Below are 17,233 nucleotides of genomic sequence, written 5' to 3'. Positions count from 1 at the left end.
TTGCTGTGGCTGTGGTGTAGGCCGGTAGCTCCAATTCGACCCCTAGCCTGGGAACCTCCATAAGCTGCAGGTGCAGCCCTAAAAAGCAAAAAAAAAAAAAAAAAAAAAAATCATTGGTAAAATCCAACTCCACCATTTTATGCATCAGAAACTGAAGCCTACAACTAATAAATAGCAAATCAAGGTATTCTTAATCCAAGTATACCACATTTTTCATTACACCACATATAATTATATATCAATGTATGTACAGAAAGTAAGCACTGTAAAATAAAAACTATGCTACTTTTAGTAATTTTGCTTTATGTAATACTTCGAGTTTATACATAGGGTCATAACAAAATTTGTCTACTAGAATGATATTATAATGCTACTACTGAGGACATTGCTAATTATAACAGAGGCAAAGTAGAAAATCTTAGAAAAAATGTTTTCTATACGTTACATTTTTATATGATGGATTATATATGGTAAAAATTCACATTCAATCCAATAAACAATCCAATTTTTTGCATAACACGGAGTTTCCCACTTAAAAGCAACTGCTCTTATCCTGTTTTGACTCCTTGTTATTAGTTCTCTAAAGTTAAGAAATCTGGTAAACTAGAAGGTAAGTTTATTGTCAACTTCCAGCCTAATATCAAGTAAGACCCTTGCCTGAATCAAACCACAAATTTTTGATACACTTGGAAAAGTGAAATGAAATTAACTAAAAAAGTAAAAATAATTTAAAAGGTTCATAAATCATGAGATTTTAGCACTTGTAAGGATGACTTACACCAAAGGTTAATGTTAACAAATCTTATGAACCTTCAAAACTCACAGCATATAAGACCTCTTAAATTTATACTTGACCACGGATTTTTTGTTGGATAAAGCATCTCCATGGACTGATATTTTAGGAAATATACTTTGAATAATAAGGTATCATTCTGAGGACTATGTAATATAACATATAATTCACATATGGACTTAAAATCCAGACAGACTAGCTATACACATTTGAAATAAAATAACTCAAGACAATCATATAAAATACATCAAGGCAGTTTATGACTATATATCATGTAAACTATAAATTAATATTATAAAGAGCCCAGAAAGGCAAGACCACAATAGGCTGAGTTAGAATAGTCAAAGATAATTTTGTGATACTTTTAAGAGTTTTGAAACTGAAATTATGAGTTTCTTTATCTTATGCACTTAGGTCTGTAATTGTGTTATTTGTCACTGGGTAAATAAAAATCACAGAAGTTAAATAAAATGCCAAAGGTTTGACATATATTCATTTAATTCTCATAACTCTATTGTATATGATTTTATTTACACTTTAGAAACTTAAGCTCCACAGTACACTCCACAGTATACTATATAGTTAATACTGCTAAAATGTACACTTAAAAATGGTTAAGATGGAGTTCCCATCATGGCGCAGTGGTTAACGAATCCGACTAGGAACCATGAGGTTGCGGGTTCGGTCCCTGCCCTTGCTCAGTGAGTTAACGATCCAGCGTTGCTGTGAGCTGTGGTGTAAGTTGCAGACATGGCTCGGATCCTGCGTTGCTGTGGCTCTGGCGTAGGCCGGCAGCTACAGCTCCAATTCGACCCCTAGCCTGGGAACCTCCATATGCTGCGGGAGCGGCCCAAGAAATAGCAAAAAGACAAAAAAAAAAAAAAAAAAAAGGTTAAGATGACAAATATTATGTTATGTGTATTTTACCATCAAAAAAAACTTACTTGGGAGTTCCCATCGTGGCTCAGTGGTTAACGAATCTGACTAGGAACCATGAGGTTGCAGGTTTGATCCCTGGCCTCGCTCAGTGGGTTAAGGATCCAGCATTGCCATGAGCTGTGGTGTAGGTCTCAGTCACAGCTTGGATCCCACGTTGCTGTGGCTCTGGCGTAGGCCATTGGCTGCAGCTCTATTAGACCCCTAGCCTGGGAACCTTCATATGTCACAGGTGCGGCCCTATAAAGACAAAAAACCCCAAAAAAACCCACAAAAAAAACTTACTTGTCTAGGTCATATAATGTATGTGAAATTCGTACAATTACTTCTACTCCAGCTTCAGTAGCCAGTTTTTTAATAGCTGCATCTCTTTCCTTTCCAAAGGGCTCAGAATCATACTCAATTGAAAGTTTAGTAATGTTCCATTCCTAAAATAAGAGAAAGGGGCAAAAAATACATAAATTTTAATAATTACTTTTTCTATTATAACAACTCAGGCTGGAAAAAAGTGAAAAGCTCAAACTCTACATATCAAATGATTATACATAAACCGAACTTTGAATATGTAGGAAGAAAATGTATAATTTATACATTCAAAAATATGTAAATCAGAGATATATACTCATCAGATTTCAGGCATTATGGTAGGCATTAGACAATTAAGCAATAAGCTTAAAATCAGTCTCCTACACTAAATGTGTTGGTATAACACTTTACTTTTTCAAATAATTTGAACTTATCTGCTACTCAAAACAACCCTCAGAGTGTGGCATCCCAGCTGGCATCTCCATTTCACAAACAGGGTTATTTTAAAAATTCAGGGATCGGCTAAAGTTAAGAGCCAGAATACCTTTATGTCTGCTGATTCTAAGAACTGGACTTTTAACAAACCTCTGACAGTTAATATGGCATAAACTGCTTTGCTGAGGTACTCTGTTTCACAATGTTTTACTTCTGATTACCAAAAAACGTTAACTGTGCAAAATATAAAGACAGTAATAAAAACAGCAGATATTACTGAGTGTAGGTGCTACATTAATAAACCCCTGTAAGCCTTGTCATAAGGAATTTCAAGGAGAAAACTGTGACTTCAGGGAGTTAAGTGATTTCCCAGGGGAGCAGTAAATTGGGTTTTTTGTTTGTTTTTTGTTTTCCTTTTTAGGGCACATGGAAGTTTCCAGGCTAGAGGTCAAATCAGAGCTACAGCTGCCAGCCTAGGCCACAGCCATGGCAATACTGGGTCAATGACCCACTGAGCAAGGCCAGGGGTTGAACCCACATCTTCACGGATATTAGTCAGATTAGTTTCTGCTGCACCATAACAGGTACTCTCCCCCCCGCCCCCGCTTTTTTTTTTTTTTTCTTTTTTATTCTAAAAATCTACTCTGCTATATCTTACAAAGGAAAAAAAAAATCACTTGTCATTCTATCATTATTTAACTGACTATATGGTCACAAACTGTACTCCAAACCTGCACAGATTAATTAGACTAGGGCTATTCCAATGGTGGGGTTTTTTTTTTTAATCGTTGTTATAAACCTTGCAATATATATATATATATTGCAATATATATATATATATATATCTTTATGCATACATCTTAAATATTTTCATGCATTTGCCCCATTTTTCCTAGAAATATTTCTTCGAAACACAATTAATGGATACAATACATTTAAAATTTTGATAAGCACTGCTATATTTTCCACCAGATCCACTGTACCAATTTACACTCATCAGCAGTATACCAAAGTGTTTTAAAAACAACTAATACATACACATGGCATACAGAGAAAACTGATACCTCATTTTAAGTTTTTTCATTTCTTGAAAGTCCTTAAGAATGCATTTTAAGTTGTCAAAAGCTGTTACCTTTCCAGTGTAGAATTTAAGAGTATAAACTCGTGTTTATTTTACAGTTGTATTGTTCACATTTGTTAGTACAATCATGTACTGCTTTTGAAATTTAAAAATAAAATTTCAAATGAGAATAGGAAAGTATTATATTTCTTTGTTTCATAGCGGAGAGGCAGTACAGAGTGGTAGTTAGAAAACAAAAGATCTAAAGTCTGACTTCCTGAGTTCAAAGGCTGACTCAACCCAAGTGCAAATTTCTACACCTTCCAATGCCTATTTCCTTATCTATAAAATGGGTAGAATGTAAGTGTTTTGAGAGTACTTAGACAAACACTGTATAAGTGTTTGTTACAGTAAAATGAAAAAATATTGTTATTACTTAGTTGCTGAAAGATTAAATGAAACAATGCATGTAAATTGTTTAGGACATAGTAAATAGTTAATCCTCAATGAATAACAGCTGTTATTACTACTAGTTTTGTGTATTTCTTCCTTTGTGAGTTACAGCTTATGTTTGCTTGTTTTTCTATCGCAGTTAACTTTTCTCTTATGGATTTGTAAGAGCTCCTTATATTTTAACAATAGCAAACTTTCTTCTGTCACGTTACTTTTTTTTTCTTCTAAATACCTTGTAATTTAATTCTATGACTTTTTGACAAATAATTTTTTAGTTTCCAGTTAGTAAATGTAGTTTAAAACAAGTCAGTAACATTCCTTTTTTGAAAAGAAGGGAGGCGTTCCCATCATTGCTCGATGGAAACGAATCTGACTAGTATCCATGAGGATGCGTGTTCAATCCTTGGCCTCACTCAGGTTAAGGATCCGGTGTTGCTATGAGCTGTGGCGTAGATCGCAGATGCAGCTTGGATCTGACTTTGCTGTGGCGTAGGCCAGCGGCTACAGCTCTGATTCGATCCCTAGCCTGGGATCTCCATATACTGTGGGTGCAGCCCTGAAGAAAGAAAAGAAAGAAAGAAAAGAAAGAAAAGAAAGGAAAGAAGGAAGGAAGGAAGGAAGGAAGGAAGGAAGGAAGGAAGGAAGGAAGGAAAGAAAGGAAGGGAACAAAAGTCAAAAAACTAAAGGCAAAAATATAGACCACATTACTACTGAATTGGAGAAAACATACTAGGTTTAAGGACAGGTAAGCCTGCTTATATTACAGCCCTGAATTAAACAGACTTATCTACCCAGTGATAAGTAGCACCTTGCCTACAGTGTGGGCTGCACCTATAAAGTTTATCACATGGAAGAAGGGAATAGGATATGTGCTCTCTGCAAAGAAAAAAGAAAAAGGTATCATCTCACCTAACACCTATCAAACTCACTAATGAGACCATTCACTTCTTCTCTGGGGAGAAATCAGTAAACATATCCTCATAAGAAAAATGAAAAACCAGGGAAGAGAAGGTTCCCCAAACATTAAATGTATTCATTCATCCAAATATTGATTTAATACAGTCTTGGTGGTATAGTGGTGAGCATAGCTGCCTTCCAAATACTAATTATAATTCTTATTATAGGCAAGTTCCTATGCCAGGGAAGACTGGCACTACAGAGGTAAATAAATAAGTAAATATATAACAACTATTAGAAAAAAATAAGATGCTATGGTAGAGAATATGAGGGTGAGGTGAGCTGGTAAGTTAATTAACTACTTGTTTTCATTCTTAATTACACTGGCTAGACTTTCAGTAAGTGGTAAAAGTGAATATCCTTGCTTTATTCCTTATCTTAGGGCTAAAGCGTTCAGTGTTTCACCACTAAGTATGATGTTAGCTATGTTTTTTGTGGACAACCATTAACAAGTTGCCATTTAGCAATTTTGTGTCTGTTTTATTTTTTGTTTGATATTCAGCAATTTTCTATTCCTAGTTTGCATAAGTTTTTTTAAATTTTAAATAGGTGTTGAATTGTCAAGTGCTTTTTTCTTCATCTACCAAGACAATCATATCTTTTCCTTTAGTATATTAATAGGGTAGATTATGTTAACTTACTATTTCATAATGTTGAACCAACTTTGTATTCCTCCAACAAACACCATTGATCATAACATAGTCTTATTTTAAATCTTTCCAAGTTCTATAAAGTTGTGCTGGCCTCATAAACAAGCTGAATGTCCCAACATTATCCTCTATTTTCTGAAAGAGTGTTATAAAACTGGTGTTATTTCTTTCTCAAATATGTGGTAGAAATCACAAGTAAAGTCACCTGGGATCTGCAGTTTTATTTGCTGGAACTTTTTTATTACAAATTCAATTTCTTTAAGAGAGGGCTATTCAATTTTTTTTTTCATCTTAGATGTACAATATACTGGCATTAAGATATTTACAATATCCTTTATTATGTTTTTAAAGTTTAGAGACGCTCTAGTGATGCCCCCTTTTTCTATTCCTGATAAGGATAATGTTTATTTTCTCTTTTTCTGGCCCTTATCAGTGTTGCTAGGAGTTAATCAATTTTATTAATCTTTTCAAAAGATCAAGCTTTTGGCTTTGATAACTGAATTAATTAAAAAGTGAAGTCAGGAGACAGAATCCACATTAGTAATTTAAAGAGGGAAAATTTGAAGTTCCTGTCATGGCGCAGTGGAAACGAATCCAACTAGGAACCATGAGGTTGCGGGTTTGATTCCTGGCCTCACTCAGTGGGTCAAGGATCCAGTGTTGCCATGAGCTGTGGTGTAGGTTGCAGATGCAACTCGGATCCCACGTTGCTGTGGCTGTGGTGTAGGCTGGCGGCTACAGCTCCGATTGGACCCCTAGCCTGGGAACCTGCACATGCTGCAGGTGTGCCCCTAAAAAGAGAAAGAAAGAAAGAAAGAAAGAAAGAAAGAAAGAAAGAAAGAAAGAAGAAAGAAAGAAAGAAGGAAAGAAAGAAGGAAAGAGGGAAAATTTAATCTGAAGAATTATGAGCAAGTAAAAAGTGGTGTCAATGGTAAGGAGTTAAAAAGCAGTCAAGGCTATACTGTCCAATATGGTAGATAACACTAGCCACCACAGTGGCTTCTGAGCACTTGAAATGTGGCTAGTTGAAATGGAGATATGCTGCAAGCATTAAATATAACTAGATTTCAGTAGTTCCTGTCATGGCGCAGTGGAAACGAATCCAACTAAGAACCATGAGGTTGCGGGTTTGATACCTGGCTTCACTCAGTGGGTTAAGGATCTGTGTTGCTGTGGCTGTGGTGTAGGCCAGCAACTGTAGCTCCAATTTGACCCCTAGCCTGGGAACCTCCATATGCCACAGGTGCAGCCCTAAAAAGCCAAAATAAATAAATAAAACTAGATTTCAAAGACTTCGTATAAAAAAGGTTAAAATATTTTAATGCTTTTGTTTTTATACCAAAAGTATAATATTTTAGATATACTGAGTTATATAAATACATATCAAAAACTAACTTCACATTTTTCTTTTTAAAGTATGGCTACTAGAAAATTTTAAATTACACACGCGGCTTCTGCTGGATGTCCAAACAGAAGGTGTCCAAAAGCAGCTACCACCTCTAAATGGGGGAAGATAATTAAGTAATGAATTAAGAATGCAGAAGAGTTCCCTTTCTCCCCTCTGCTGAGATTCATATCTCACTGTATGCAGTATGCTGCCTGAGGAATGACTTTTTCTGTAGGAAGGAAACTTGCCAGAGGGCAAGGGTCAGGAAGTTCAAGGGACAGCCCAGTGGGTGGCTGAGAAACTTCCTGGAGGTTGTGGGCTAACTGGAGCTGATCTGCAGAAGTGGTCCACTAGGTGGCAGAGAAATTCACCGGAGAGTGTGGATGAACAGGAGCTTGTCCAGGAGGGTTACTGAGATAAGTGCTACTGGTCCTTCCACAAGCTCATCTGGTGGCCAAGATGCGAGGGAAAAAAGTATAAAGATACCAAAAGGAAAACCCTTTCCTGCTATGACCTTATAAAGAACCATCAGCAGTTACTACTGATAAAGCCTAAAATCAAGCCTAATGGCAAAGAAAACAAGTTTATAGCGTCCAGCTTCAGTGTCACAAAGCAGGGCAAAGAAGAGTGGATTCAGAGCTGTGAGACAAGAAATTGTTTATTCCACATTTGTTTTCTCTATTGTTCATTTTCTGTTTCATGGGGATTTCCATTCCTCTTATTTCCTTTCTTCTATTTACAATTGGTTTAATTTACCCTCTCTATTTTTTGTTGGCCACCCCGTTCACCCTGCTTGATGTGGGGGATTGATCCCAGGCTATAGCACTGAGAAGTGCCAAGTTCTAACCAATAAGCCACCAAGGAACTCCTATTCTCTGTTTTCTGAACTCTTTAAAAAAATTTTTTTTTCTTTCCTGAGAACTGAAAGCTATTAATTTTCCTCTAAGCACTGCTATAGCTGAATTCCATAAATTCTGATATATTGTCTTCCCATTACCATGTAGTTACAGATTTGCTATTCATTTTAACTTAATTCTATTGAAGTCAGAGGATATATTCTGAAAGATTTCAGTCTTTTGAAATTTACTGATACTTCTTTTGTGGTCTATCTTGGTGAATGTTTCATACATGCTAGAAAAGAATATGTATCCTCTAGTTCTTGGGTATAGAGTTCTACAAAAATCATTTATACCAAATTAATTTGATAGTGTTATTCACATCATCTATATCTTTACTAATTTTTTTATATTCTATCAATAACAGAGAGACACAAAAATCAACTTCCGTGACTGTAAATTTATCTATTTATCCCTGTAGGTTTTTTTTGTCTTTTTAGGGCCATACCCACAGTATATGGAGGTTCCCATGCTAGGTGTCAAATCGCAGCTGTAGCTGCTGGCCTATACCACAGCCCCAGCAATGCAGGATCCAAGTTGTATCTGCAACCTACACCACAGCCCACAGCAATGCCAGATCCTTAGTCCACTGAGCAAGGCCAGGGATAGAACCCAAGTCCTCGTGGATACTAGTCAGGTTTGTTAACCACTGAGCCATGATGGAAACTCCTCCCCTTAGTTTTATTAGTTTGAGATTCATGTATTTTTATGCTGTTAGCAGATATAACCTATTATCTTTTTGAAGTCAGACTTTACTCTTCATCTCTGATAATTCTGTCTAGAAATCTACTTACTTATCTATTTATAAAGTATATCTTTTTCGGTCTTTTATTTCAAACTATCAGTTTCTTCGTATTTAAAGTGTCTCTTCATAGAGAACAGATCCATGGTTGCTGGAGGGGAAAAGGGAGGGAGTGGGGTGGACTAGGAGTTTGGGTTAGTAGATGCAAATTATTACATTTAGAATGGGTAAGCAATGAGTTCCTACTGTAGAGCACAGAGAACTACATCCAGTGTCTCAGGACAGACCATGACGGAAGATAATGTAAGAAAGGGAATGTATATGTATGACTGGGTTACTTTGCTGCACAGCAGAAATTGGTACAACATTGTAAATCAACTATATTTTTATTTATTTACATAATTACTTATTTATTTGCTTTTTAGGGCCTTGCTTATGGCATATGGAGGTTCCCAGGCCAGGGGTCTAATTGAAGCTACAGCTGCTGGCCTACGCCACCTAAACAACTTGGGATCTGAGCCACGTCTGGGACCTACACCACAGCTCATAGCAATGCTGGATCCTTAACCCACTGAGCAAGGCCAGGGATGGAACCTGCAATCTCATGGTTCCTAGTCTGATTCGTTTCCATTGCACCACAATGGGAACTCCATAAATCAACTATACTTTAATAAAATATATTAAAAAAGTACCTCTTCTAAATCAGCATATAGTTGGTTCTTGCTTTTCTTTTAATCTAGTCTGATAATCTGTGCTTTTTAAATGGAGAGTTTAAAGTAGACCATTTACATTTAATATAATAATTTATATAGTTAGGTTTAAATTTACCATCTTAGTGAGTTCATTTTGCCCATCTCTTTTATTCCTGTGTCCCTACCTGCCTTCATGTGAATGAGTCAAATAGTTTTAGTATTACATTTTCAAGTTCTCTACTAACTTTTTAAAAATAGCTCTGTGTTATTTTAGATGACAATTTATATTATCACAGTCTACTGTCAAGTAATATAATTGAATAATGTAAGAATTTATATATACTTCTATTTACCTTCTTCCTACCTTCTGTGATCTTGTTAATAGATTTTATTTCTTTACACATGACATGGCCCATAATATTGGTATTATTCACTACAATTTATCAATATGAGTTGGTTTTTACCTATCAATGTTTTTTTGTTTTGTTTTGTTTTTGCCTTTTCTAGGGCTGCTCCCGGGGCATATGGAGGTTCCCAGGCTAGAGGTCGAATTGGAGCCATAGCCACCAGCCTACACCAGGGCCACAGCAACTCGGAATCCGAGCTGCGTCTGCAACCTATACCACAGCTCACGGCAACGCCAGATCCTTAACCCACTGAGCAAGGCCAGGGATTGAACCCGCAACCTCATGGTTCCTAATCGGATTCGTTAACCACTGCGCCACAACGGGAACTCCTCAATGTTTTTTTAAATAGAGTATATAAATATACATAACTAAAAATAATGAAAAAAGTGGTCTTTTATATTTACCCATGTATTTGTGCTCTTCCTTCTTTCCTGCAGACCCCATCTTTCACCTAGAATTATTTCCTTTCCCCGCCTAACAGAACTTTCTTTAGTATTTCTGTTAATATAGATCTGCTAGAAATAAATTATCTCTGCTTTTGTCTGCCTGAAAATGCATTTAGATTCATATCTATTTTTGTGTATCACAATTATTTGTTTAGCCATCAGAGGCATAATATTAAACACTATGGAGGTAAAGTTCTTAGTCATAAATGATATTGTGGAAATAATGAAACATAAAATTTTATAGAAAAACAAAGTTATAAGTTATAAACTTCCTTGGAGAAAGCATTTAAAGTTGTACAATTACATAAAAGTTTTATCTCACAAAATAACCCAAATATAAAGAAGGTGAAGCTCTAAAAATTTCTATTAATCCATTACCCCTTCTTTTACTCCATAATCTAGTTTCAAGGTTCTAAACATAACATATATTTAAGATTCCTAAATTTCCCCTGTGCTCTGGATTTGAATGCAACTCAACAAGTACATTTAAATGTTTAAAAGGCATCTCAAACTTAAAACATTAAAAAAAATGAACTTTCCCCTAAACTTATTCCTTCTATAGTCTTCCTCATCTCACTAAATGGCAATACACTGGGTTATCTGCCCAGACTAAAAACCTAAGCGTCTTCCTTGACTCTCAAATCAAATATTACATAAACAAACCCTAAAGCCTTTACTTAAAAAATATATCCATAATCCTACCACTCCTCAACACCCCTACTGCTATTTTAGTCCTACACCATGATCTTTTTGTTTGTATTTTTGGGGGCTGCATCTGCAGCATATGGAAGTTCCCAGGCCAGGGGTCGAATCGAATTGCAGCTGCCAGCCTATACCACAGCAATGCAGGATCTAAGCCACACATTTGCGACCTACACCACAGCTCACAGCAATGCCAGATCCTTAACCCACTGAACAAAGCCAGGGATCAAATCTGCATCCTTATGGATAGTTGGGTTTGCAACCTGCTGAGCCACAACAGGAACTCCCATAGTCACTGTGATCTTGTTTCTGAATAATTGCCACAGCCTCCTAATTGATTTTTCTGCTTAAACCTTTACAGCATTTCTCTCTCTCTCTTTTTTTTTTTTCCTTTTCTTACTAGGGCCTCACCGATGGCATATGGAAATTCCCAGGCTAGTGTTTGAATTGGAGTTGCAGCTGCCGGCCTATAACATAGCCACTCAGGATCCAAGCCGTGTCTGAGACCTATGCCACAGCTTGCAGCAATACCGGATATTTAATCCCTGAGGGAGGTCAGGGATCAAACCCACATCCTCATGGATACTAGTCAGATTTGTAACATGCTGACCCACAACAGGAACTTCTACACGATATTTATTCTTCAAATTATATACTCTATTGCTACAGTGATTCTTTTAAAATACAAGTGAAATAATGTCACTCCTCTACTCAAAAATCTCCCAGTGCATCCCATTTCACTCAGAGTAAAAGCCAAAGTCCTTAATATGGTACAGTCCTATGATCTGGCTCCTGCAACCTCTCTGACCCTATCTTCTGACTATAGAGCACACTGGCCTTCTCACTGCTCCTAAACAAATCATGGCACATTTCCACACCAGGGCCTTTATATCTGTTTCCTCTGCCTGTGACACTCTTTCCCCATTTTGCAATTATCTTAGCTGCTTAAAACAATTTATTAATTTGCCAAATCTGTCAGTTAACTAGATGGTTCTTCTATTGGTCTCACTGGGGCTCCCTCATGAGCCTGCCAGCAGGTGGCAGCTTGACTGATGCCAGAGGATCTAAATGATCTTTCTTCAACATCTCAGACCTTGGTGATGGCTGTTGGTTGGCCTTCTTGCTCTACACATGGTCTCCCACAATTTGAAATTCTAGTCCAGGTTTCCTTATATGGTACAAGGAGCATTCCCAGTGTGCAAAGATAGCAGCTGCAAGGTTGCTTGAGACCTGAGATTTGGAATTTGGCATCTTCCTTGGCATGCAGTCAAAACAAAATGAAAGGCAAACCCCAATTAAAGGAAATGGGAAAATAAACTCTACCTTTTGATAAACAAGCTGCAAAATATTGTGTCTTCAATCAACATGTCACACCCCGGATTCCTGCTTTGCTCAATCTCTTCATACATTTGCTCAAATGTCACTTTATCAGTGAGGCCTTCCATGATTCCACATAGAGCAACTATCCTTCCTTTGCCTTCAGACTTACTATCCACACTATTTCAGCACCTATCACCACCTGACATTGTATATTTACTTGTTTATCACTAGTCTCCTTCCTAATATAGTGTGAGCTCTGTGAAGGCAGGAACTTTTTCTCTTTGGTTCACCAGCATGTCCCTGGCACCTTGAACATTACTGCTTTGTATATAACAGGCATTCAGTTAATATCTGCTAAACGAACTCTTATTCAAATGAACATGTTCCATGAAATAATAAAGAATATAAGATAACTCAAAAAGCATAATATAAATTTGTGCATGTGCGATGTTATCAACTTTATTATATATTCTTCTTTGATTTATTCTATGATTTTGAACAAAACATTTTATTATGCCTCAGTGTGTCCATCTATAAACACTTCAAACATGTATCTGTTTCTTAGATGTAATGAGGATGTTTTAAACCAATACTTTAAACTCCTCATAAAAAGTTTCTGCAGGCCCTAGAATGTACATGGTCTTGAGAGCTTATAATTCTGGCACCCAAATGTAGAAGACGTAAGACTTAATTGCATAGTAATAATATTTTATGTAAGACAGCTATGATTAACAGTGACATTCAAGTTTTGCCTAGGCAAAGTTTATCAGTCTGCTAAGTTTATCATTTCTTCAGTAGAACATTAAAAAAAAGTTTAAAAAAGCCATCCTGTCAATTTGTTATAAGCAGAATTTAACTGAGAAAAATTCCAAGTAGAAAATACATAAGAGGAGTTCCCGTCGTGGCGCAGTGGTTAACGAATCTGACTAGGAACCATGAGGTTGCGGGTTCGATCCCTGCCCTTGCTCAGTGGGTCAAGGTTCCGGCGTTGCCGTGAGCTGTGGTGTAGGTCGCAGACGCGGCTCGGATCCTGCGTTGCTGTGGCTCTGGCATAGGCTGGCAGCTACAGCTCCGATTCGACCCCTAGCCTGGAAACCTCCATATGCCGCGGGAGCGGCCCAAGAAATGGCAAAAAGACAAAAAAAAAAAAAAAAAAAAGAAAAAGAAAATACATAAGAAAAAATCCAGTTTATCAGATACTTGTTTGTGTAAAATATGTGTTTATAAAAACGCTCTGGCCCCAATACCAACAGAATACAAGGAGTGAATGCTATAGAGAGAAGATGTACACTAGAAGACACATCAGTACTGAAATCACTGTCACCATCCCAATAAACTAAAGGCATTGATATCAGGCCTAAACCAGTTTTAACTCCAATGTGGGAAGTAGGATTACTTATCTATTAAAAGTTCTCACACTTGCTGTACTAGAATAAAACCAGAAAATAATGTAAATGAGTCAGCTAGACACCTACAAAAAGAATCTTACTCCTCAGAGAAACTGGGAGCATTAAGGGATAGAGGGGATAGAGGTGAGAAAGAGACCTGCCTTTTTTTTTTTTTTTTTTTGGTCCTTTCTAGGGCTGCACCCACAGCATATGGAGGTTCCCAGGCTAGGGGTCTAATCGGAGCTATAGCTGCCGGCCGAATCCATAGCCACAGCAACACCAGATCCAAGCCGCATCTACGACCTACACCACAGCTCACGGCAACGATGGATCCTTAACTCACTGAGCAAAGGCCAGGGATCGAACCCACAACTTCATGTTCCTAGTCAGATTCGTTAACCACTGAACCACGGACAGGAACTCCCTGAGATCTGTTTTTTATTGTACATGCTTTTGGGGCTTTTTTTTTGAAACACATGTATGTGGTACCCCTAAACAAAAAGTAAAAATAAAAACATCAATATAACAAAAAAGGAAGTAGGAGTTCTCTTGTGGCCAGTTCTCTGCTGTCACTGCAGCAGCCTGGGTCTCTGCTGTGGTGCAGGTTCGTTTCCAGGCATGGGAACTTCCACTTGCCATGGGCATGACCAATAAATAAATAAAATTAAAAAGGAAATAACTCCCTCTATGGTTCTAGACATATTAAATAAATCCAAAAGTTCTCAAAAATGACATTTTACATAGACTGTTGTATCAGAATAAAATAACAAGCACTCCTTATTTTATAGCCCTTTATGGCAGTAGAAGCTACTGCCTCTCTGCCAAAGTGACAAGACAGGACATCATCTAAATAGAGAAGATAGTCTGATCCAATGACATGCTATTTCAGGCAGAAGAAAGCTCAAAACAAAGAACTAAAAGACCTGCTGGCTTAAATCATTATTTTCAGAGCAAGTAAATAAATGTTTTGTTATTTTAAAGGAACTAAAATCCTCTAAGGATTCATTTACTTAAAACACATGAATTTAAAGATAGGGTTGAAGCAATTATTCACATATACTTCTATACTTATGAGTTACTGATATTGCTGATAAACTATTAGACTGTTTCTGATATACTTTCTGCTCAGAACTCTTTTCTATACCTAGGTTAAATTCTGACTCTAAGTAGTTAGAGTAGTAAGAAAATTTTAATAAAATAAATTTTCACTAGCCATAATTTTTGCATTAACCAAACCCTAAATATTAAGAGTTCTTTCACATGAATGAAAAAAGGCTAAGTAATGTTGTTTTCATTCCTAGCACTGGGGATATTTTCATTCAGGAAAAGGAACTTGTTCTCTTCTGCATTAGAAATAGAAACATTGCCATTATAAAAATTTGATGAACCAAAAAGCTGCAAGAAAAAAAAGCAGATATATGTTAGGAATTCTAATGGTAGTAAATAGGAAGGGATGAAAAAAAAAACTCAGGAAACTCTGTTTCTGGTCTGAAGACTTCCATGAGCTAGTTTTATGACCTTGGTTAACTAATTTAATCTCTCTAGGACTAATTCTTTTCATTTGGGAGAAAAGGGGGAAATAAGGAGATTTTTAAGATTCTACCAAGTTTAAAAATTTATAATTTTGTATTATTGGTAGCATGTCAATTGCTACAGCACTTTGACTCAGAAAGTCTTCTATGAATTATCCCACAAGTGTACCAGCACATGTGAGCAAAGATATATAATCTGAACAAGGATATTCATTGATAGCATTACTTGTATTAGCAAAAGGCCTGTGGAAAAATAAATGTTCATAGAAAGCTAGTGAAAGAAATCACATCCTCAAAAATTTAAAAATAGAACTACCATATCATCTAGCAATTTCACTCCTAGGTATTTATCTCAAGAAATTGAATACACTAATTCGAAAAAATATATATACCCCAATGTTCACATAAGCATTTTTTACAGTAGCCAGTATATGGAAGAAACCTAAGTGCCCCTTAACCAATAAATATATAAAGATGTGTATACACACATTATATGCATGCTGAACTATTACTCAGCCATAAAAAAGAATGAAATCTTGCCATTTGCAGCAACATGGATGGACCTTGAGGATATTAGGCTTACTGAAAATAAGTCAGAGAAAAGACAAATACTGCATGTTTTTACTTATATGAGGAATCTAAAAAACAATAAGCAAACAAATAAAATAGAAAGAGGCTTGCAGATACAAAGAACAAACTAGTGGTTACCAGAGAAGGGTGGTAGGAATAAAACAAGTGAAGGGGATTAAGGGGTATAAACTACCAGTTATAAAATAAAGTCACAGGGGTGTAATATACAGATCAGGTAATACAATCAGTATTTTACCATAACTCTACATGGTATATCATCTATAAAAATCCTGAATCACTATGTTATATACATGAAAACTAATATAATATCACAACTATAATTTTAAAACAAAAGAAATTATAGCATAGTCTATACAATGGACTACTATGAAGCCGGTCAAAAGACTGAGTAACATGGAACAATTTTCAAAATACTTGGTTATGTGAATAAAGTATGGCATAGAATAGTATAATACAGCATGTTCTCATCTTGGATTTAAAAGGGGGAGTGGTAACATACACACAAACACATTTATATATAACCACATACACATATACATTTTTATTTATACAAAGAGTATTTCTAAGAACAGACAAGAAACCGGTAGTAGTTATTGCTTCTGGGAGAAAAACTAGCAATTTAAGTAGAAGAAACATTTAACTTTTCATTATAAATCATTTTTTCACTGATTTTAAACTGTCCATGTAACTTTATTAAGTAAAAACTCACAAATTTTTATTGAAAAATACTTGTATTTCCTACACTGTAAATTACCAAAAATGCCTAATTTACAAAATATGTGTCTTCTCTGACAAAAAAATTATTATTTTATGCAAAGAGTTTTCCAATTACCTTGAAAAGCCTGGGAAACACATCTGCTGGTTGTCCACGAATCACAAACAGACGAGAGTTTAATTTTCGCAAATTGGCATCAAGGTCTTCAAGACACTGAAGCAAAAATCTAGAGAGAAGAAAATACTTTTTAAATTCTTCAAAATACATATTTAGAAGATAGAGAAGTTCCCATCCTGGCTCAGTGGTTAGGAAACCCAACTAGTATCCATGAGGACACAGGTTCAATCCCTGGCCTTGCTCAGTGGGTTAAGGATCTAGTATTGCTGTGAGCTGATGCATTTCAGACCCTGCCTTGCTGTGGCTATGGCACAGGCTGGCAGCTACAGCTCTGATTTGACCCCTAGCCTGGGAACCTCCATGTGCCATGGGTGCAGCCCTAAAAAGACAAAAAAGACCAAAAAAAAAAGAAGATATAAAGTACTGCACAATCATGATGTCATTTTAAAAGTTGAAATGCCACCCATCGTGGGTTTTTTTTTTAACCTCTTATCATGTTATTATTTCTAACTGATATATAAATGACTATTTCTAGAAATGATACTCATAATTTTTATAAATTAGAGCACAAGTTTCTCAGTATTTTAATGAAATTCCTAAATTAAACTGCTAACTTTCATTAAATAATAGGGATTGTTAGCAAAGTTTAATTTGTAAACACAGAAATCATATACAGAAATAAAGTAATTAAATGAGTTGATCTCATTG

At 36.1% G+C, this 17,233-nt stretch overlaps 1 protein-coding gene across 3 annotated transcripts in view; it reads right to left on the bottom strand.

Moving 5' to 3' along the window:
* Positions 1 to 17,233, bottom strand: part of CRY1 (cryptochrome circadian regulator 1) — an 89,098-nt gene that overhangs the window by 10,416 nt on the left and 61,449 nt on the right. For all 3 annotated transcript variants that reach the window (XR_014803098.1, XM_013988220.3, XM_003126079.6), the window contains exons 2-3: positions 16,526 to 16,634; positions 2,015 to 2,157 (exon numbers count right to left, since the gene is read on the bottom strand). Coding sequence is in view for 2 of the 3 variants with exons in the window: in XM_013988220.3 (XP_013843674.1) it covers positions 2,015 to 2,157; positions 16,526 to 16,634 (252 nt within the window). In the remaining variant the exon portion in view is untranslated. The remainder of the gene's footprint in view (positions 1 to 2,014; positions 2,158 to 16,525; positions 16,635 to 17,233) is intronic.

The sequence above is a fragment of the Sus scrofa genome, chromosome 5 (assembly GCF_054392235.1).
Source record: "Sus scrofa isolate SSC_HxYL_T2T_F1_AM1 chromosome 5, Sscrofa_HxYL_maternal_Yorkshire_Landrace_v2.0, whole genome shotgun sequence".
Classification (NCBI taxonomy): domain Eukaryota; kingdom Metazoa; phylum Chordata; class Mammalia; order Artiodactyla; family Suidae; genus Sus; species Sus scrofa.
The sequence above is the reverse complement of the archived record's forward strand: the minus strand, read 5'-3'. Positions and strand labels throughout refer to the sequence as shown.